General features: G+C 39.6%; 1 protein-coding gene across 6 annotated transcripts in view; it reads right to left on the minus strand.

The window, feature by feature from the left end:
- Positions 1–23130, minus strand: part of nrxn2b (neurexin 2b) — a 687884-nt gene that overhangs the window by 444554 nt on the left and 220200 nt on the right. For all 6 annotated transcript variants that reach the window (XM_014336560.2, XM_014336561.2, XM_014336563.2 and 3 more), the window contains one exon: positions 11843–11860. In XM_014336560.2, coding sequence (XP_014192046.1) covers positions 11843–11860 — 18 coding nt within the window. The remainder of the gene's footprint in view (positions 1–11842; positions 11861–23130) is intronic.

The following is a 23130-nucleotide window of genomic DNA, read 5'->3' on the forward strand; positions in this document are numbered from 1 at the left end:
AAAAATTGTAACTGCAATGGTTTGCGCCATAGAGAGAGAGAGTGAGTGAGTGAGAGAGAGAGAGAGAGAGAGAGAGGGAGGGAGATTACACATATTACACTGTGTATGTGTATTGTGTACACACTGGCAGGATGATGCATGTTTATGATGTCATCTGTCCTCTGGAGCAGATTGGATTTAATTGGTTGGTCGTTTTCACAGCCACATGTCTCTTTTTTTTTTTTTTTACAAGCACATCTATCAATCACACACACACACGCATGCACACACACACACAGTTCTAGTAAAAACTCAATCATCTCGGCTGCAGAGCAGTATTTACGTAATATTACACTCAATGAACTATATGAAATTTTGTCTGAGTGATTCTTATCAAACTGTATGAGGACACTTAGTGCATAGACAGAGACATAAATTACAGTTCCTACCAGTCTTCATGAACATACACATTTGCAGCTACCTGTGCTGGCCCTCTTGTTCTAACATTGTTTACCGAGGCCCTTACAGCATGAATCTGACTGTACAACGATAGATCAATGTTAGCCTCATGGCCTGGCTTTGTCTTACCCCTGAGAAAATATTGTGTTCTTCCTAGTTTGCAGGCCTTAGTAGCACTGATACCACTGTGAGTCTACTCGGCCTCCCCATTTATCACCTGCAAGTACCAGTTTACAGGACACTTTACTATATAGTACTAAGCACAGATTCTTTCTAATAATTGTTTAAAGTTAGCCTTGTAGTTATGCGTAAAAGAAACAAAAATAATTGGGCTCTGTTTCATCAGTTTCCCCATTTTCTGAGGTTAAAAGAGTCTAGATGAATTCCAAAGCCATTGCTAAAATTCGTATCAGTGTTATATTTGCTATAAGACTTGGGTGATTTTGCAAGTAATCTAAATCTAAAGTGAGCTTACAAATACATCATCTAGTTTTAAAAAGTTTGAACAACACTTTATTTAATTTTAATTGACTCCACAGATTCTAGTTGTTTATGTAGGTTTTAGATAATCTTAGTAGCTACCATCACTTGTCAGTTTGTACATTTCTTACTGAAACAGCTTGCTACATATGGTAGGAAGCTTTTTCAGTAAGAAACTTTATTCAGCTTCACTTAAAAAAATGGATGCAGAAATTAAGAAACGACCAACCTCATATTTCCAGGTTTCTTGCTCATAATTAAAGTCTATTTTAGAGTAGAAAAATGCAACAACTGAGGAATGAGCAAATTTGCCACTGTTGTGGCCCTGTCCCCTTCACAGGTTTATGAACTTTCACTGGAAAACATCCTGTTGTCAGCCATCAAGAGAGATATAGACAGGTCAATGCAGAGAAAAGAGCAGATGTGATGAAATCCTTTGCCATCCACTCGCATCCAAACATCCACACAGCAAACATTCACACTCCGTGTGAGATCACAAGCGGGGACCAGGGTGCTATCAATGCTAGCTAGTCCATCATAAAACTGCAGAGCAGCACTGCAGCAGCCTCAGTCCCACCACCAACTAGACTCCTGGCTCTTGTACCGGTGGCTGTGGAGTTCTTTTCTGTAGCTTTATGAGGTGGAATATAACAAACCTGGCTGCTGAGATGGTGGAATATAGATATTTAAAATCTTCTGTGTCTTATCATGCAGGGTAATAGAGATGAGTTGTGCAGTACATAAAATGGAAACTTTCTACTACAGTTTCAAAGTGAACTGTTCAACTTATTTCCTTGGAAGTCACTGAAAGTCCTCTGTACTGACATCCCACATCAACCTACATTGCTAGTTGCCAAGTACTTTTAAATGAACTCAGTTTGAAATGGACTTAATTAAAGTCGAAAAGCAACATCTCAAATATCCCAAAATTTAAGTGTATATGCGTACTCCATAAAACTACAGCAAGACAGACTGCACTGACTCTACAGATTATACCAGAGAATCGGTGATGTGAATGGTGTGCTTTGATAAACACAGAATTTGATGTGTTTACAGATAAGAAGATTTTAAGAAACTGCAGCCTCAGTCACACTTGGATTCCCAGTAAAAACTGCATGTACATGAAGGCAGAAACATACATATATGTTTATGCATGGATGATCCTGAATTCCACTCCAGTCTTTAACCATGAACTCATGTAGAAGCTTGTTTGCACTAAAAATGCTTAGACAAGGCCATGAAAAGCAAAAAAACCCCCAAAAAACAAACAAGAAAAACAAAAGCAATGTGACTTCACCTTAATTGAAATTCAGGGTTTTGTTGAAGCAGTGGAGAAAATGAGGTGCTTTATTTAGTGCACTAAATGCACAGTACTAACCTAATGAAATTATTCTAAACAATTAAAAGTAGACCACTAAGACTTTAATAAGGAACAATAATTTTTCTTTCATGTGTACAGTATACGTGCCTTTCACATGTGTATATATGTGTGTAGCTCAGTGTCTACTGCATGTACCCTGCTATAAGTGTGCATGTGTATTGGTTTATATCCAGACAGGTTGATTCATGAGACTCATTCCTCCTGTTGGGTTCCCTATCGATTAGGTCGGCTGTGGCTTGCTGCTGACCGGAGCCTGAAAACCTCAGAGCAGTTACCGTTAACAGATACACAGTGGCTGGGGTGTATGGGGATCTGTGGGGCCTCTGAAGACGTCACACGGCAAGTGGGGGAGAAAGGGGTGTGTTGATGCCACACTTACATATGAAACAATATGAAACTACACAGCGATGAGGAGTAAGAGCGAGACCACATGGGGTTTGCTGCAGTTAGTTAAATGAAAATAAAATGAGGATTACTTAAAGCCAAAAGACTACCACCATAGTCTGTTTTACTGACACGAAGGTTTCACCTATTTGATAAATGATAAGTCGGCCGGTGCATCGAGCCACCTGGGGGGCTCTTCAACTGGTGGGGGAGGTTGTTACATCTTGCAGGAGCTCTCCTCTCTTCAGAAACTCACTCTGCAGGAGGGGGAGATCTCAGCCTGGGTGTCTATTGTCTTGTGTAGTCTGGAAGATGAGTGGATGACGGGGTGGGTGCAGTTTTCTCTGTGGTGGGGTCGGGTGGGCTGTCCCGGGCTCTGTGGAGCCGGGCAGCGCTGCTGTTCTGGGCCCCCTTTCCCTGGCGGGTTGCAGAGTATAGGGGTGCACCTTAGAACACACATGCATCAACACTACAATGAGCGGGTGGAGGGAGGTTTGGAGTCTTCTCTCACCCCCATTCTCTGCGACCTGCTGGAGCGGGGGGGGCTAGGAGGAGGAGTTGGCCGTCCGACTGCGGTCTGGAGTGTGGGGCCTCCCTGCTGCTGCGGAGTCGGGGCGGTCTGCCTCCCCCCACCGCAGGGAAAAGGGTAACACCACCTGGGTCTGGGTGCAGTTCCCCCCTCCAGGGGCAAGGGTACCTAGACCCGGTTTGTAGAGTACGCTTGGGGAGTGTGATCGTGTGTACAGCGTCTCTTTATGTCTGTCTCCACGTTGGTTGAGTGTGGAGTAAGTGCATATGAGAGCATGAGGGTGGGAATGGATGTTTGTATATGTGTGTGCCTGTATGTCTGTGTCTATATGTCAGGTTGGGTGTCAGGCGCCACCTCTCTGGGGACATCTTAGGCCCTCCAAGGTTTGGAGGCCTATCTCCCCCTACCACCACTTCCCCTGCCAGTGGCGGACTCCCTCAGACATCGGTGCGTTGGTGGTTCTTTGTGTCCGGGGATGGGCGTCCAGGTACACACCGGCTCACTCCTTGGCGGCCGCTTATCGGGGCCTGGAGCCTGGGGCTCGCTCGGGCCACTTCGGAGGTGGGGTGCCCCCGGCCTCTCGGCCTGGGGCTCGGTCACTCAGGCACGGCTGGCTGCCGGCGGAGCTCACGGGCGCGTCACTGCAACTCCCCCTGGCTTCTGCTCCGCGGCTGCTGAGTGAGCCCTCATCTGGGACTCTCCTCAGCTCTTTCTGGGACAGTGGCGCGGCTGCCCCTCTGTTGGTCTTCCTTGGTCTCTTGTGTTCTGGGGGCCTCTGGATGTCTGGAGTTTTGATCTCCTCCATACCTGCTTCATGCCCTGGAGGACGGGGCTGTGGCCCCCCCACACCCTCTAGCAGATCATTACATGAAGGAACCTTTAAAAAAAAAAAACAAGCGCGTCCATGCTCACAGGTGTACACACGGGTGATCACACCCACAAACTACTGTGTTCTGTTGATCTTATGTGGGCGACCGTGGCTCAGGGGGTTGGGAATCGCATCTGTAACCGGAAGGTCGCCGGTTCGATCCATGGGCTCTCTGTCCTGGTCGTTGTGTCCTTGGGCAAGACACTTTACCCTACAGCCTACTGGTGTTGGCCAGAGGGGCCGATGGCGCGATATGGCAGCCTCGCTTCTGTCAGTCTGCCCCAGGGCAGCTGTGGCTACAACCTGTAGCTGCCTCCACCAGTGTGTGAATGTGAGAGTGAATGAATAGTGGTATTGTAAAGCGCTTTGGGTGCCTTGAAAAGCGCTATATAAATCCAATCCATTATTATTATTATGTGCTGCACAATAATGTTTAATATTTAGTATTGTTTATTCTATTACTCTTGTTCTCTTCTGCTTGTTTTCTTTTTTCTTTCTCAACAGGTGATCCAGGTGATTGATATATGTATTTTTTGTCTGCTTATTTTGTTGGTTTTTGTTTTTTGCCCTTTATCCCCGTCCCTCTTCTCTGCTGTTTTTCTTTCCCTCTTCCTTTGTCTTTTCTTTTCCTCATTCAAGTCTGTCCCGTATCTAGCAAGTGAAAATAAAAAATAAAATAAACAATAAAAGGTGAATCAAATAGACCATTACGGCAAGGCTGGGATGGTCATTTGGTAAAGTAAATCCGTTGGGCATCTTTCTTCGCCTTTAGACAATAATTCTGATGGCAAAAGAGCCAAACGGGACAGGACAAAAAAAAAAGATAAATGATAAGTTTACATTTAAAACTATACTCTAAAGAACTGATCCTGATTACAGCTTTTACCAAATGTTGCTTGTAGAACACATTGTCACTTTGTGACGAGCATATATCTATCTATCTATCTATCTATCTATCTATCTATCTATCTATCTATCTATCTATCTATCTATCTATATATATATATATACATACATGTAAAATTGAATGAAACTGATGTGAATTGCTATTGTGTGTTTGTGTGTTGATTGTCTCATGCTTTTGTTAAATTAGGCTTCATGTTCCCCTCTCCTCCTCCTCAGAAAACCTGATCTCTACGCAGTACTGCTGTGTAGAGATGACTGCGCTCACAGTCGATTACAGCTGGCAGGAGTGGACTGTTAGCCACCAACTCTGTCTGTCATCGCTTCCTCAGACCCACAGTTGTAGTGCCATGACCTTGAGGAAACACAGGAAAGTCTGCCTGTTTGTGTGCCTGAAAAATAAAACAGGACTGACATTTAAAGGCTGAGATTTGGGGAAATACGCTGAAAGAAGCGAACCTTTTAACCCTAAATGGAGTACTTCATAGTAAAATTACTTTTGGTATTAAATTCATGTCCAAGTATGAGAAAAGGTAAGTTGAAAAGTTCATTTTATTTCCTTCTATTTACTATGGGAATGGATATCATCAAATCTGTTATTCCACTTCAAACCCACTCAGGGTTTAAAGCTTCACTACTCTTAGCAAAAATGTCATGATCCTTGATTTAAAGCCCCCTTTCAATTAAACTGCTTTCAGTATTAAAAAATAACATACAATAAAATAAAATAAAAAATCACCAAAAGCAGAAAAATCTGATGAAAGGAAAATGAGCAGCAACAAACCACTGACTGAGCTCACTCATAATACCACACACTATACAGAATGGAACATTTGTTTTAAAAAATGGGGAAGTGTTGTTGCCAAATTAAAGTCATATGAGTAAAGGTGCATGGATGTGAATGTGTGATGGTGTGTAATAATGTATGCGATTGGCCCCGGGGTAGTAACCAGCACCAGCTGTTTGTAATAAGCTGTGGCTGGTAATGAACACACCCTCTAAGCTGTGGAGCTTCAGGGCGCAGAGGCTCATCCACAGCAATGGTCTGATCCAAACTTAGCAAACACCCCTGCTGCTCCCATAATATAATCAAATTACTCTTATTTCCCCTCCTCAAATGCTAGATGTTGCTTAAACACACATGGAGTTGGATCAACAGAATAGATGTGTGATCAACCTGGACTTGACACAAATGATGGGGGTATAAATTGGATGTGTTTTCACACCGCATGCACTAAAAATTCAAGAGTCTTCCAGACTAGCGTCCTCTCCTTAAAATGCATTGTTTTATTTGAACCTTTCATCTCTGTATCCTTGTTTTTCTAGGATTTTCTTCTACCTGCTCTTGTAAGCACCGAAGACACTGCAGTTGTTTTTTTTCTTACAATCTGCTGCACGTTAGCCCTCACTAAAAGTTAAACATACCTTCAGCCTCACATTAAAACAAAAAACATCAAAATATCTGTCATAAATTCATTATCTTTGCTTCAGTAAAGCTTCCACTGATGAAAAAAGTCTTTTAAGAATACTGATCAAATCCTAGCTCATTAGAAATTACAGGGAGTAAGTCGCCTCTATACTGAGATCTTTCAACAAGATGGAAAAATGAAAAAAGCTTTGGAGTGAAGGAAATCACATCTGAGGGCTGGTGGTCTGTGCAACTTCTCTTTGATTTGAGGATTAGAGCTATGGACTGTTCGTTGCTGTCTTAACAATTACTCTGAGGCTAATAGAAGTGGACATCATAAATCTTCACATGCTGGCATCAATGTGCATCTCGCAGAGCTCTGCATCTCTTATTTCTAACATGTAGTCTCACACTGTTAAGCAGAATACAGCAAGTTCAACGATCACACACTATCAACCCGCCATCATTTATAACAATCCAAGGCAATTTCTCAGCAGTCAAGATATTACAGTTTAATTTATTTGTTTGAGGCAGGACAGAGATGAAATATAATGGCAGTAAGTTTGACTGATTGCCATGTCAGAGATCTCTCCAGCCTCCGAAGAAAGGCTGGATGTCAGCAGAGCAGTTATATAGTCACCAATAGGAAGAGGAATATTATAGAAGTCATTGATGTTAATAATAGTATTTCTAGGCCACACTGCAGTAAAAGTAAATATACATGCTACCTCTTATTTGTCCTGATTACTTATTGATAAAGGCCTGAATATGTGGATGTCAGAAAAGTTAAGTTCTATAACCCAGTCCCTGCCAGACCCCACATTAGATATTATGCAGTGGCAGGATAAAATTTAGCTTAGGCAGGTGTATTAAAAAACAATAACCTTCTCAAAATTAGCCAGCAAAAATAATCTTCAGTAGGAATCACACAAAAAAAGGTATTTGATGAGAGCTAAAGAGCGGAGTACACAAGAAGAATTTTGATAAGGTCAATAGCCGTTTTACAAACAGCTGTAAATCTTAGTTCAAATGTGCATCCATAAAAACGCCACTGGAAAGTGATTGTGATTAAATCAAGAAGAAAAAAAATACTGTCTTTTTTTTTCTAATAATCTTAAATAGAAGAATATCCATCCATTAGATATCCAAATCTGCATTCTTAAACTTCTGTTGGCCCAAAATTTTCATATTTAAGTCAACACTCAATTAAGACACAGTGGGGCATAAAATGGCATAAATGGTGCCTCAAATGGAGCAAATGAGTGCCCATTTAATTGTAGTGAGTTAAACTGGTTCCCTGTGGTAAAGTATAAGAGCCGGACGCCTTGAGTAGTAATTATCTCAGGTAGCTATCTCATTACCATTCTCCTTTAGTATGTAAATTTGGCCACAGGCTTGAGTTTTTATTGTGGATTGCCCATTTTGTTGTGCTCTTCCTATCCTGTGTTATTTATCAGGAGGCAGGGAATACCTTAAGTATTGGTTACATTTCCAGGTATAATGGAATGTTATTTTTGTCCTGTTTGCCATGCTTTTTAAAACAAATGTAATGGAAATGTGCAAAATACACATCTTTCTTTCAAGGAATCAACTAAGTAAATGGTTTACAAAATGTTCAAATGTTCAAAAGCATAAATCCCCAAGTGCTTCCATCATCTGAGAAACTGAAGCCCCAGTGGATTAAAACCACAAGGGGCATTCTTAACAAATTGTGCAGTTAATGTGGCTTTTATTATGAGGACTGAGCCTGTACAGGCCAGACTTACATCAATATGCTAGTTATGCTACGTTGAAAATGTGAAGTTTGGTTAAAAAGTTATATATATTTTTTTATTTTATTGTTCCATTAAATGTATTTTAATCTTAGCAATAAATTTAAATTGTTAGCTATTTAGACATTTACAGCCTGTTATTGTAATGTACATAAGGTCATAATAACATGATGTCATTTTTAGAATATCCACATATATTAGGCACTTCCTTGGTGGAGGTACCTAGTTTTGTGCAGACTCTAACATTATTTTGATGCAACGATGGTTTTTCATTGTCAAAATAGAATTAATGCTTCATTTGAATATCTGGATCCAAAAGGTCCATCAGAATATTAGTTATTGGCAGAAACGCAGTTTTAGGCTGCCATGCAATTTATTCCACAACAAATTACTTTCAGTTTTAAAGGTGCTACATCTGAATGCATTTGATTGTTGGCACAATCAAATGTTAAAGCTTTGAGTTTTTATGTTTTTAGGAAAAACATAAAAACTCAAAGCCTTAACAAGTTTTCAATGAACTTGTGTATAAAACATTTTAGTTGTATAAAACCAACAAACAAACAAAAAATTCCACTTTCTAAGTGGCACCATCCACCAGCTTGAATCCCTCATTTTCTATTCCAAACTGTGGATGTGTGGTTAACCGAGCATTCTTTGTACCATGTGTGGTGAGTCGGCCAATCCCATTGCAGCATCGGCAAGCATGAAGAGGCTTTTGCTGGCTCTGACTCGCCTGAGGTTGGCATTCAAAGGGAGGAGAGAGAAAAAGGGGAAGAGATGCTAATCATCTGATCTCTGGTGAACAAGGCTTGAGAGAGAGAGCGAGAAAGAGAGAGGTACACAGAAAGATGTCTGTGCTTCTGCCAAAGCCATTTTTTTTTTGAGTCAGAATGAAATACAGCAATAGGATAAGGATCTCTGCCTATAGTCAGCCTCCCTGCCTCCACATCTAAGGGACAACAATTATCTCTGCCACAACCTGCCTCATAAGCCTGACAGGGAAAAGAAAAACAAAACACCAAAAACAAAAAACTGGACCCTGTACAAAAATACAACAATAACTAGTGGCAATAATACACATTTCAACACTGGCAAATGGCTGTGGAGATAGATGAGACGTTCTTTCCTATATAGGTTTAACTGTACTTAATGAGTTCTGACAAAATCCCATGGGAAAGATGTCAGCGTATGTGCAAATCTGTACACCGCACTAGTATTTTGACAGCTTATCAAGTTTGAAACAAACTTGAAGAAAACAAGCACTGTACGTTTGGACCAATCGACTGACTTTTAGAAAGCTGCAATGTGAAGTGCTGCAATCACAAGTTGTTACTGCCCTTCAAGACAGTGTGACTGTGTCTATCAAGTAATCAATTAAGTATTATTTTATATACACCTTATGTTTAAAGAAAGCCTGACTGATTTAGGTTGGGCATATGGGCTACAGTGCAACCTTTTCACTAATTAAATATTGCATGAAACAGAGTCTGCAGAACCAGATGAGCTGATGAGTAGCTACCTTTTAGTGAATCCTCCAATATCTACAGGACCAAAGCCATGTTGACTTTGCAGACTGGTGCAGAAATAGCTTATATCACAAATCAAAACAAAGTATAGCGTTGTTCTTTGCCCAGTGGTTTAAATAACGACAAAACTGAAATTGCACCAGCTTTCCAGATTAAGTTTGAATCAGTTTTAATCTCTTCCCCCACTTTGAATCTTGATTCTTAGTGGGTGGTAAGGACCTGATGTGCTCTCCACTCTGCACAGTAACCCTTGGGATGAACTTGTCCCTAACTAAACCTCTAGTCCCCACCCAGTTTCCAAGCTGCCGCAGTCAGACAAAATTTCGAATTAGTATTCAGACAGCATCAGATCTCTGGGCCAAACACTGGACAAACCTTGACACACACACACACACACGCGCGCACACACACATTAACCACATGAGGATCAGGAGACATGCTTCAATTACCACAGTGCAGAACTCACAGGGGAAAATACACCCCAGAGAATGGGTTAAAAACCTCTGTATCATCGCTATGTGAGAATAACTGCACATTATTTTTCTCATTACATGCTACACATTTTGCTGTGCTGTAGATTACTATTGCAGGTTCATAATGCATAGTGGGTACTGCAGCGAGACAAAGCTAATTATTAGGAGGGAAGTGATAACACTGACACATCACTAAAGCAATAGTTTACTGCTACAAAGTGCTGCGAGCTAGAGTTTTTAAATTCACACATCTCATTTTCTAACTGTTTCAGCGAGGTGTTGATACATCTCATTAGTCTGACCGCGGCTGCTGTCGTACCCCTATCCCAATCCTTCATCTGTTTTACGCCCATTGATTTAAAATTAAGTGTTTACAGAAATCTAGCGTACTGTGACATGTCAGCATATTTAAAGACATATTTATAGACAAAGCGTCGATCTATGTTAAAATAAATTATTTGACACTATTGAGAGCTGTAGAACTAAATGAGTTCAATGAAGACAGCTTTTCTTGGCATTTCCTGGACAGAACCTAAAACCCTTATCAGAGGCAATGTAACCCACGCGTTCTTCTTAAGGCGCCATGCATGCTCACATAAAAGGGGATATTTAATGCGTCATTTGACTCTTCAGTCAGGAGTAACAAGTTGCGGAGAAACACGAAGGATATAAAACCTGGTGTAAGCGGAATGCAGCTGAAGAAGTGCATTGGAGTCTGACACTGTGTTTCGATGAAAGAAATGCAATGCACACCAAGCAGTTTTCTAATCTGTTCTGCATGCTCAAAACAATCAGTTTAAAAGAGACTTGGCAACAAATCAGCATATCTCACTAACCCATTCATCCTGCTTCACAGCACACCCCTCAGAGCACCTCAGGCCAAGCAAAGAACAAGACAACAAATAGAATTTGATCATAACTCTAAATTTCCTCTCAGAGCTTCACTTTGAAAGGAAACATTTTTTTTTAAAGATTTGGGCAGTGGGCAGCAAAGAGAAGGGCAGCCATTAATGGCCCATTATAAAAAGGAAAGCACTAAACTATGGTAATAAATGAATGGAAGCTCATGACCAAAGTAACAAGAATCTTTTACTAAAATCCATACATCAGACTCTGAGCGCCTGCATGAATCATTTTATGAGGTTGAAACTAAAAAAGGAACAACTCCTTGAATTTTATATCATGATAAGAAAGCCAGTGCAGTAACATACATTATTCAAACAGAATTATGTCTGGGTTCCCAAACTGGCTAGTCACTCAATGGGAGCTTTAAAATTTGCATCTACATTACAAGGCGGTGCAATTCATCAGACTCCCAAAGCAGGAATTTAGAGTTTGATCTTTTCACAGTAAACTGTTAGAAATCCCCATTCAATATACAGTGCAAACAACTATAGAAGGTAATATAGTACACAAAATCAAATAAGTGTGATGTGTAAAGAATATAAATGAGAGGGTGAAAGGCAGGAAGAGGAATGTGTTTCTATTCAACAGTTTCATTGCTCAGCGTACACTAGCAGTGCAGAATTCAAAAGGATAATTAGCGGTTGGTTTGCATGGATATAAACATTCACATACAGCCGACTACACTGTGTAATAAAGGTCGTCTGCAACCGATCGACTGTCGCGGAATCGAGGTGAGCGTACATGTGGCAAAAACAAAGAAAGATGTTGACTTACCAACTTGCGATGAATCACCTGTAAGCGAGGAACAAGAAAAGACAAAAGGAAAAAGATGGATCAGTTTAAACAGCAAAGCCAAATGCTCGCATAAAAAATAGTCAAGACAAAATGACATATAATAGCACACAGAAAAAAGAAAAGTCAGAATGCAATTAGCATTTGAGGTCTACCAGAGCACTGTTTCACACATAAGCCTTAACACAGGGCTGCTAATTGAGACGGAAGAAAACAACTATCAAGGCTGTATAAAAGTCAGCATTAATATTGTGTTATAAAAAGGTCCTAAAGGTCAAAAGAGACTCTTTCATGCAACAGCTAACTTCTTGACATTCACTTTCATTTCTCCTGTGCAAATAACTCATCCTTCAGCGGGATTCAAACTCATTTAAAAAACGAGTTAATTAAAAAAAAAAAAAAAGATTCTCCTTGGCTGCATTTATTCTGCATCTCTGACTCTCAAAACACCCGATTATCCAATTAAGCCTATTTTTATTAAATAAAAGCAATCTTGCAAAGAGGTTAAAAAAAACTATGGGTACAATAAAGAAAGATAGTTGTATTCAACAGTTCACTAACATACACACGACTCACATACACTTCAATCTGAATAAAGATCTAGTAAAGGCAACATCACAGCAAGTTAGAGCTTGCTTGTGCTTTTTGTTACCTGCTAAAAGAATGACATAGCTCTCCAACATATCATGCTAACTATACTGTACATTATACACAGACTAACTAATGCACATTAAACCCACCAATCACCACACTGCTTTGGATCTGATCCAATGCTCAATAGGTGATTAAAAATAAATGAGAGAGAGGGGGAAAAACATACATAATTTCCGTTTGAAATATTGATCTATGCTGTGGGGGCAAAGCTCCAATTAAAAGAGTGGAGCTACTACATTAGCTCGTAGGTGAGAAGTATTAAAGAAAGTATACAGTAGTTGCTAAGATCAATTGGGGGGGGGGGGGTTAAATGGAAATCTAAACATCAATGTAAACATTATGGAAGCTAACACCCATATGTAACACTGTGACATACAGGATTTGAAAATGTTTTAAGATTTATTTGGGTGAAATGAAGACCGAAGAAAATAAAGCTGTCTTGTCCTCCGTGGGCTCTCTTTTTTTAAAAATGCCTTCTTAAAATCATGAAAATATACATTTTGCGAGCTTACTCAAAATGCAAAAAGTCAAGAGAGGACAATTTATACCTCAGTCCAACAAGCTGTTGGTCAGAGTTCTCGTATATTGGTGCCAACTATAAACAAAGCGGCCCAGAATAGGCTCTCATCCATATTGGCAAGATTGCTGTCATTAGATGTGTGTGGTGAAAAAAAGCTTCCTCAGTCTGAAACACATGGAGCAGAGCAGGAATCCTAGCCAGAACAGTTGGACTGTGGGGGCCTTTGCCTTTTTCTTTATTTTAGGTCCCAGCACAAGATCTGGAACAGAGCTTAAATGTCCAGACTAGCGGATGAAGGCGACGGGCAAAAAGGTGCCAGAGGAATAAACACAATCAATAGGGCTCAGTCTCCCAAGGTTTGTTTGTTAATATCCTGGATTCTGACAAGTGTATCTCCTGCTCCTGAGTGTTATCAGCTGCCCTGCTCACTCTGCAATCGCCAAACGTGCTTTCAAACAAGCAGTGTAGCCAATGACAAGAACAAGTAGGAAGTGTGTGTGTGTGTGTGTTCGAGACAAAAAGGCAAAGACAGTGGAACTGGGCAAATGAGACAGCTCATCTATCATGCCTTTCCACTTTTCCCAAGCCAAAGTGAGCACACAAGTGAGAAAAATAAAGATGTACAAAGTGGCAAACTTGCTCCTATGTAATACCATGTTATGGCAGCTGTGTACAAATATAAAGTTATGGAAGCCCTCTTAACAGTGTGGGACACTGAGCTGGGGTAATCATGTTTTAGTGAAGATATATCATTCTGGAGAGGTGATAGGACCCAGGGGCAGAGCCATAAAGCCAGAAGTGACCCCTGTAGTACAGTAAATAACCCCAGCTGGATTCCAGTAAGAGTAAAGCACTCATGAAGATATTTCATAAAGGAAACATACTGGGACTAAGGCTGATGATCCACAGTGTACGAGCAAGCTCCAGAGCTGAGTTGGTTTTTGTAACCATAGCCAAGTTTTCTACACTGCACTGCATGTCACTCTCGGCACCTCCTGCTCTGCACTGCTTAGCTGTTAACCATTCTTGTCTATGGCACACACAAAAGATTGAAACAGTGCTCACGCCTGCACACAGATAAACGTACACCACCAACTGTGTACTGACTTTATATACTGTAAAAGATACTGTTTGTTCTCATTTTTAAGAAACAAATATAAAAAAAGACGATGGGACCAACTTGGACTGACCTCTACAGATTGTATGTGTGCAAGTAAACTCGATATGAACGAGTAAATCTTTGCGTATGTCTTTCAAGCATTTTCCGCTAAAGCTTTAAACCCTCTTAACCGAACGCTGCTGTAACCACTTAATAAATTAATGTACCTGCAAATCTCCACGTGTTGATCTAGATAACTACATCCATGACAGTTTGGTAATGTGAAATGTTATCATCTAAAAACCATAAAGTTAAATATTTGAATGACTGTACTGAAGCAGTGAAGCTTTTATTTCTTGTCGTTTGCGTTACTGTCCAATGATGAAAGGAGCACGGTGCATTTCAAATAGAACATTCCTCATGTTGTGTAATTGTGTGTTATCTCTAACCTTTGAACCTTATGGAAAACTTCTCATGTTAGGCTCTGTTTTCAATCATAAATACATTTTTATCATCCAAGGAGAATCTTCATACTATTTATTTACGTAGGAATTCTGTAATTAGGCTGAAACTAATCACCACTTCAGATACATCAGGGGTCTCAAACTCGCAGCCCGGGTGCCGCTTGCAGCCCACATCACCCCTACTTGTATATTGAAGAGACAAAATATAACACAATTTGGCCCTTGAAGTTACTTTTTTGTTAGGGAGGATTTGCTGTTGTTGACTGTAATGGTAAAATAAGTTCCTTAAAAAGCCAAAAATGAGTTAATATGAAGGCGATATGAGCAGAGAGCAGAAACATGTTGAGGTACTGGCTGTGTTAGTTCAGTGAGAGACTTATTTGTAAAGGAGACAATTTTCACTAGCACTCAAAGACTAATGTCTGCATTTATTTTGTTAAATACGAACAAAATTATAGCAGAAGTGCTCCCACGTGTCTGGCAAGAAAGAGAGAACCAATTTGTTTATTTGGTAGGTTAATGAAAGGGTTCAGTTAATTAAGAGCGAGAAAAAAATGTGTTCATGTCTGCAGTTTTGTCTTGTTATACAATAGTGGAAATTTAAAAAAGCAAGCATTTTTGGAAATATTTGTGGGTGTTTTCTTGTTTGTTTGTCTTTGTACTAAAGTGGCCCTCACATGAGATGACAGTGCCAGCAGTGGCCCACAGCTCATAAGTTTGAGACCCCTGTTCTAAATGTTTGATTCAGGACAGATTTTAACACCAGATGCTTTTTCTGATACAACCCCAAAGATGCACCCAGATCAGTGAGTTAAAGACCCCTGGCTCAAATGTTCTCTTTTTTACACTGTAGCCTAATAAAAAAAAGAAAGAAAAAAAGAAAAGTAACCATCACAATACAAGAGGTTCACCATAAACTCTAATGTACTTTGTTTTTTTTATTTGGAAAATGAAGCTTAAGGACGTTTTCATTAGTTTGTTTTTACAGTTTTACACGCACACACACACACACACACACACACACACACACACACACACACACAGGAAGTTGCCTTCTTCCTCTCTCATCTTCATCTCTTTCTCTCTGTCTGTCTGTTATCCTGGTTAGCTTCTCTGCTTTACAGTACCATAGTCCTGCTCCTGGATAAAGAGCCCAGAGAGCTTTTATCTGGAAAAGTACTTCTGGGATGTGTCCACTTAGAAGAAGAATAAACTTTTTTGTTTCTCAAAAACAAAAATTAAATAAATAAAATGATAATTCAGGTAGAACAAAACCATTTTTCTGGATACTCGCTTCTTTGGTTGCGACTTGCAGCTGGCCATATACAGAAGAAGGCAGACTGGCTCTTTCATTTAGATCCAGTCTAACTTTAAGGTTATATATATATCCGTTATCTATTGTGACTGTGTGCCGTTAACCTGTAATGATATTTAAAAAAAAATTGTAAATATTATTTATATAATGCCGAATTGATTATCCGGTCCAGTCCAAAGGAGCTTTGTGTTATCATCTGGAATTGAACCAGTGATATTTTGCTTGCTAAGCAAGTGTGTTAACCACTACACAATGGAAGATAAAAACCTGAGTGATTGAGCAATTAACCTTTTAGTTCAAATTGAGTTAGTTGCACTTGACAAGTCAAACTACTCTGACACAAATGTTATGATTACACAAACACATATGCAATGCATTCACTCTGTGCTGTAATTAAATTGGACAAATCTTAATAGTTGGCTACATTAGAAAATGCAGGAAGTAAAAACAAAACAACTTAAGTTTTAAAGTTATACCTTTCTAAGTTTTCTAAGTTATTTTAAGCCCCTGCTATTTTTATACTTACACCCACAAAGATCATTTATGTTTTCAGAGTTGCTACTTTTCAAAAAGCACGCGAGGTAAAAGACAGAGATGGTATGTGTTAGACAACAACATAAACAACCCGTCACAAATAAATGATTTCAGTAAAACACTAACTCAGCATGACTCCTAGTTGAACTGTTTCACAGCATTTATTTCATCTCACCAGCACACTTCTGTCTACTGACAAAAACACCAACTAAATGCTTCTTAGTTTGGTCTCCTGCAATGAAAGTACAACCAGAAAAGTCTGACAATGTCAGTCAGTGCTATACACAGAGCAGTAATCTTTGGCTTTGGTGGAAAATGTATTAAAATGGGTCAAATGGCTTTGAATTTAGTGAGTTGCTGAGAGACTGCAGGGAAATTCTTACTCATACAGAGGTGTCAATGCAACTATTGCAATTAGTTGGTGTTTACCTAAAGGGAAAAAGCATGCATTCTATTTTGATGAAGTCTTATAGTGAAGAATTTTCATTTATTAAGGAAAATAGATATACCGGTACATGGTTGGCTATGTATCCAACTGTAAGGAATAAAACCTCCTGTATCCCCACAGAGGAGGTTCACTGCAGACAGTGAAGACCATTTGATTATTTTCTATTGTGGTTATGCAGATGACACACTGAACATATCTATTTCAGCTCAGGATTTTCGGTCCCTTTAATCACTTGTAAACTGCACTAAACAAATTAGCCAGTGGATGTGCCAAAACCTCCTGCAGCTGTACTCAGACTGAAATAGTTTATCCATTATTTTAAGAGCTACATACAGACAATTATAAAATCATCCTATTTCTGTCTTAAAAGTAGAATATCAAAGGATCTCTCTCTATACCGTATTGAAAAGACCATTAATTTTTAGCATATTTTTTATTTTTTGCATTTTTTCATTATTGCTTCATAGACTTGTTCACTATCCAGTGAGAGATATCAGGCTGAACAAGGTGAGATCGCCAGTTTCCACTCAGAGAAGCAAAATATAAATTATTAACAAGCTACAGTTACTTAGGCTTCACAGCTTTTGACATGAGGTACAACGTTCATACAGCTCAGTGCTAAGAACACGATTTGCCTCGGGTAAATCATTTGAAATGGTACTTTCATTCATTCACAGAGAAAAAATGTCACCGACAAGAAATAATTCAGTGTTTGGCCTTTAAATAGCATCCTCACTTTAACTTTATGACTTGTCTGTGTTTGAATGCGGGTGCACTGGAGACTGAGTAAAAGTATGCGAGTTAAACTTGGCACAATCTATATTTATTTCTGTGCTTGGAGGCAAAAAATAAACACTAATGTGACACAGCTCATACTGTTATGAAATTCCATTTGCGTCACCACAGCGACTTCTGAGAGGTGTGACAGGTGTCTTTCACAGAGGCAAACTGAGGCTTCTGAGGCACACAATTTTAATTTGGAAACACGAGTTCTGTTTGTGGGAATGCGCATGGCCATGCTACCGCTCACAACAATTCATTTTAATCAAATAATGGTGAAAACGCTTGCTGAAGAACTGTATGTAATATGTATCTCGTTCAGTATTAATAGTAAAATGTTACCTAAATATTATGCTTGACATTTAAATGAGTAAGTGCAAACAGAATTTCAGTTGTGTGCATAAATAGCACTTTCTGAATCAGTGAAAAGAAGAATGAAGATACATTCATGAGCCCTTCTTATCAATCTGCCTCTTCAGCTTTTCTACACTTATCAGTGTGAGCCCTTCACCCATATTGCAGTCGACAGTTACTTGACAAAAACACAATTAAAAAAATCTGTGAGCTACCTACTTATCATGGTGGAGGGGTTTATTTGTCCAACTGATCCCAGCCGCTATTTTGTTAGGGGGGGTTGCCCCTGGTAAACTCTCCCACACTAAATACATCATGGGTGATGTTAATACAAAGAGCTACTGGGACATGGAGTCTAGCTACTGGCTAGATATATTTAGGCTCACCTCAACACATGGCTCTAGCTTTGGAACCAGTTTCCTTGAGAGGTGCTAGACTGATCCAGTCTGGAGTTTCCCTCAGCAAGAGGCAGTACGTAGGGGTGGGTATCGTGGGTATCACACAGTTCACTGCCTGTACATTGGTATTTTTCCCAGTGGATGACAGGATTGCTTTCCTGAGTATTCGGATTGTGGAATGCATCATGGCTTATATGCCAAATGACAGCCCACAGTACCCAACCTTCTTTGAATCTCTGGATGCAGTGCTGGAGGGTACTCCACCTGATGACTCCATCGTGACTGCATACTGGAGTCTTTAACATTCACATTGACAATGATAGTGTCTATAGCTGCTCTTTGTAACCTTTGACATGGGCACACTGTACCAGTCCATTGTGGAAATGAAAGAGCTGAGCATGGGTTTTGACCAAAAGAATAACATTGTGGATACAATTGTGGAAATCTGTTTTATTTGAACTGTGGCTATCATAGAGATAGAGTATAGCCACTACTTCTCCATATCAAAAAGTGTCAGCTGAGGTGGTTTGTGTATCAGATGAGAATAGGATGGATAAGGTGTTCTGGACAAGTCCTACAAGGAGAAAGCCCTGTGATAGGCCCAGGACACACTAAGAATACGTCTCTTAGCTGGCCAGGGAATACCTCCAGCTACAATGAAGGAGTTGGCTGGGTAGAGGGAGGTTTGGGCTTCTCTCCTTAGGCTGCTGCCCTGACATAAGTCAGATAAGTCCTGGATAAATGGCAGAAAATGTATGGATGGACAATTTAAAAAGTAATTAGCAAAAAAACCCGTAATTCCCCAGCAGTGGTATGGGGTTTTTAAATGACAGGCAGGCCATTCATACAACTTAGTATTTACAACTAACACACTATAAGTGGTTTGATAATAAACTTAAATCCATACTAAAATATAAAATAAAATATCCACATAAACTAAATCAATAACCATTACTGCTATTGTAATACTATTATAACTAAAATAAAATAAAATAAAAAAAACCCTAAAATAATTATTTTATTTATCAATATATACAATTGTATCTAGGTTTCAATAGAATTGCAGTACTGCAACAGACAAAGAAATTTCAGGAGAACATTGAAAGGAGAAAAGGCATAAAACAAACCCTTAGGCTGTGTGTGGGCTGTGATATTTGGCCTCAGAGGTGGATTATTGTTCTTCAGAGTGAAAGAGGGTGAACAAGTTGCTGTCAGCCTTGAAGCAAAACCAGTTAAAACGTCTGCCATGGGAAGCAGCAGCAGATCTCAATGATGTGATTAGGGTGGAGTCCTTACTTCCTTGGTTTCGGACCTTATCTACACATCGAGCCTGCTGCTGAGGTAATTTGATGAAGGAGCCAACATACCTGACTCACTGGAGATAGGGCTTTAGGTAAAGGCTGCATGAATACTGCAACCAGGAAGCAGTAACTGAGAATGCTATGGGCATGACATGGCAGGAATATACTGTAGGTGTTAGGCTTTTTTTCTGTTTCTTCAGGGTGACTCCACAAACAAAAAACTACAAATACCTCACAAACACCTGAACTGCAGGCACCTACTGTACCCAACTGGACTGGATTTCAAAACTGAGATAACAATAAGTCGGCTCTAAACCCTAAAAGTTTAGATAGCACAACTATAGTAATCTTTAGCTCCCGTCTGTTCAATCGTTTTGCTTTAGCCATCAGCGTCTCAGTACAAATTAAATCAAAGAGCAAATAAATAATATAGACCCAATAAATATTTTCATCCCTCTGTCAATTTCATCCAAACGTCCATTCTTTGAAGCCTACAATTTGGTTTATTACACGTGATTAATTGTGGCGTGATGTTGCTGTAGAATTGGATTAGCAGGGGTTCAGATTTCAATTTGTCAGGTGGATCATGTAGCCTTCAAATAGTTCCTGCAAGTAGCTCATGCATTGAAGCATGTGCTAATAAGTCTGTGAAGGTTCTCAGTCATCCAGGTCATCATAGTCTATGAAATTTGGAAATAAAAGCATCTGGATTTCTTTAAGTTCCTTGAAGATGTTTCACCTCTTATCCAAAAAGCTTCTTCAGTTCTAAGAGCAATTGGTGAAGAGTCCCAGATTGAAAGAGGAGTGAAAGAAGCCATCTATGTCCACTGTGAACGACCATCTTTGAACAGAGGTGGTGGTTTACGACACCAACTCTCTGCCATCTATAATCCAGTTTTGAGATCCCTTCCCAGACGCCCACTCACATCCTGGGCCATTTGACCTCAGTAAATCACATGATTTACTGAGGTCAAATTATTTTATTTATCAATATATACAATTGTATCTAGGTTTCAATAGAATTGCAGTACTGCAACAGACAAAGAAATTTCAGGAGAACATTGAAAGGAGAAAAGGCATAAAACAAACCCTCAGGCTTGCCTAGCCCCACCCTCAATAAATCACATGATTTACTGAGGGTGGGGCTAGGCTTCACCTGAAACCTTGGCTGATTGTGACCCACACCTGTTTTCACACCTTGGCTCATGTGATTAGGTAAAGAATCAATAGGGAGTCTATGTCCCTCTTGGGGACACTCCCTTAGGGCTTAAAATCTGACTCTCCACCAGTTGCTCTTAGGACTGAAGGAGCTTCTCGGATGAGAGGTGAAACGTCTTCAAGGAAGTCCAGATGCTTTTCTTTCCAAGCTCCTTAGGCTGTGTGCTAATACCATACAGACTTGTTTTCTTAAACATAGGACGTTAAGAACCTAGCGTATGTTGCTAACTTTTGGAACTATTGCAAGGTCCCATGACTCCACAATTTTGTGAAAAAAGAAGAAGAAGAAGAAAAAAGAAACTTTTTAATTGGAACTTTCAGGGTTCTGAAGAGAAAGCCTGACATACACAACAGCAAAAATGGCAAGCACCAACCAAAAACAGATAGATAAAAAAAACCTGAAGTGTGTGTTAAATTGCAAAAAAAAATTTAAAAAGCATATCTTTAGCATAATCTGACACTAAGATGAACACATTAGGATATTCCTTTGTTTTGAATAAGAATGACCCTATAGCAAGAGTATAATCAAATATAATCATATAGTCTCTAAGGATAAATCAAGCAAAACATTTTACAAAAGATTTCAAAATCTGCAAGATAAATTGTTTTCTATTATAAATGTAATTAGTACAATAATTAATTATTATTAATAATGAAATAATTAATTCTTCGTTATCTCATATTATCCTGCTACCTCCAAAGGAGGCAAGAGAAAGCTGTTGCCAGGTAACAGTGCTACAGTTGAGCAATTGGATTGGGTTGATAGCCAGTGTTGTTTTCTGAGGAGGCACCAGTCCTTTGGACACTCAGAGGCCAGCCAACTTGAAAGGCTTACCCACCAGAAAATCTGATTTACTGCCACAACTGTCATCATATCCTTACTTGATTGCTATGTGAAGAGAAAGAAATATTATAATAAATTGGGTTTCAGTAGAAAGATATGCAATAAATGGGTTTCAAGTTCCATGTAATGCAGCAAAATGCACATAGGTAGCGGCATGCTGCTTAATGAACTCATCATGCTTCTGACATTGTTCAGTTGTACTTTTACAGCTTATTTCCACAATGAAACAAATATTATTTATCTTATCTTGGGTAAGGACAGGAGGCAAAATGTGTCAGACAAAACCAATATCAGCCAATATCTTCAACATCTATCCTTCATTTAGTTTAAGGATTTCAGCTAGTCTAGTAAACTTGCACACTTTTCTTATTAACTAATGTTTTCTTTAAAAGTGTTTCAGTGTCCTATAGTGCCAACCCATCACCTGTTCTGTGAAATTCAGTGACCTTGAGGGTGTTCCCCTGTGATATGACAAGATACCTCTTCGTTGTTGGATTTTGCTGTTTGACCAGTGCTTTACACACACACGCACACACACACACACACACACACACACACACACACACACACACACACACACACACACACACACTGATCCCCTTCTCTTGGTGTGCCTGCACATCTCTTTCCTGGACCCCAGTCCTTGCTCTAATCCCCTGGACTTGATGCTGAGGCTGCAGGCTGGTAATTGACCAAATCCCCTTCTGCTACCTTCAACCCATACCTCTCCTATGATGTCAAGTGCTCCTTGACAGTACACATGCAGACAGACACGTGCTTGTAATACAAATAGACATATCCATACGTGCATGCAAATAAAACCAATCCAAAATGCCTCAACATTCAGATTTTATTTTATCAGCTGTCAGACCGAACACCATTTTCTTGGCTTGCAGTAAAGGATTATTTCTTTCTCCAAGGTTTTCAGTTAATGAAGTATTGGCATTTTGAGCTGGTATGGCTTAGGTCTGCTTTCTGCCTCTTTTTTCTGTAATAAGTTCCATTTTATATCTCCATTCTCAAAACTGTCACTGAAAAACATCCGCATTTGATCGCTGATTTCATTAAATGCTTTGTTTTCTCCTTGCAAAACACTAGAGTGCTCCCCGATTTGCCATTAGAGAGCTCCTGCAAGAACAATGTGTAATTTTAGTCTGCCACTGAAACTGTCGGAGGTGTCACTCAAGAGTAAAACATTGACGCTAAACACTAGATAGGAATTGAAATGTATTCTTTTCTTGGAAAATTGAGATTACATACGCTGATAGACGATAAAATGGGCAAACCCAAGACATATTCAAACATCATCTAAGCTTCGGTGTTAAAATGTCTAAACAATTT

The sequence above is a fragment of the Haplochromis burtoni genome, unplaced genomic scaffold, assembly GCF_018398535.1.
Source record: "Haplochromis burtoni strain Fernald_Lab_line unplaced genomic scaffold, NCSU_Asbu1 Contig_143, whole genome shotgun sequence".
In the NCBI taxonomy this organism is placed as follows: Eukaryota; Metazoa; Chordata; class Actinopteri; order Cichliformes; family Cichlidae; genus Haplochromis; species Haplochromis burtoni.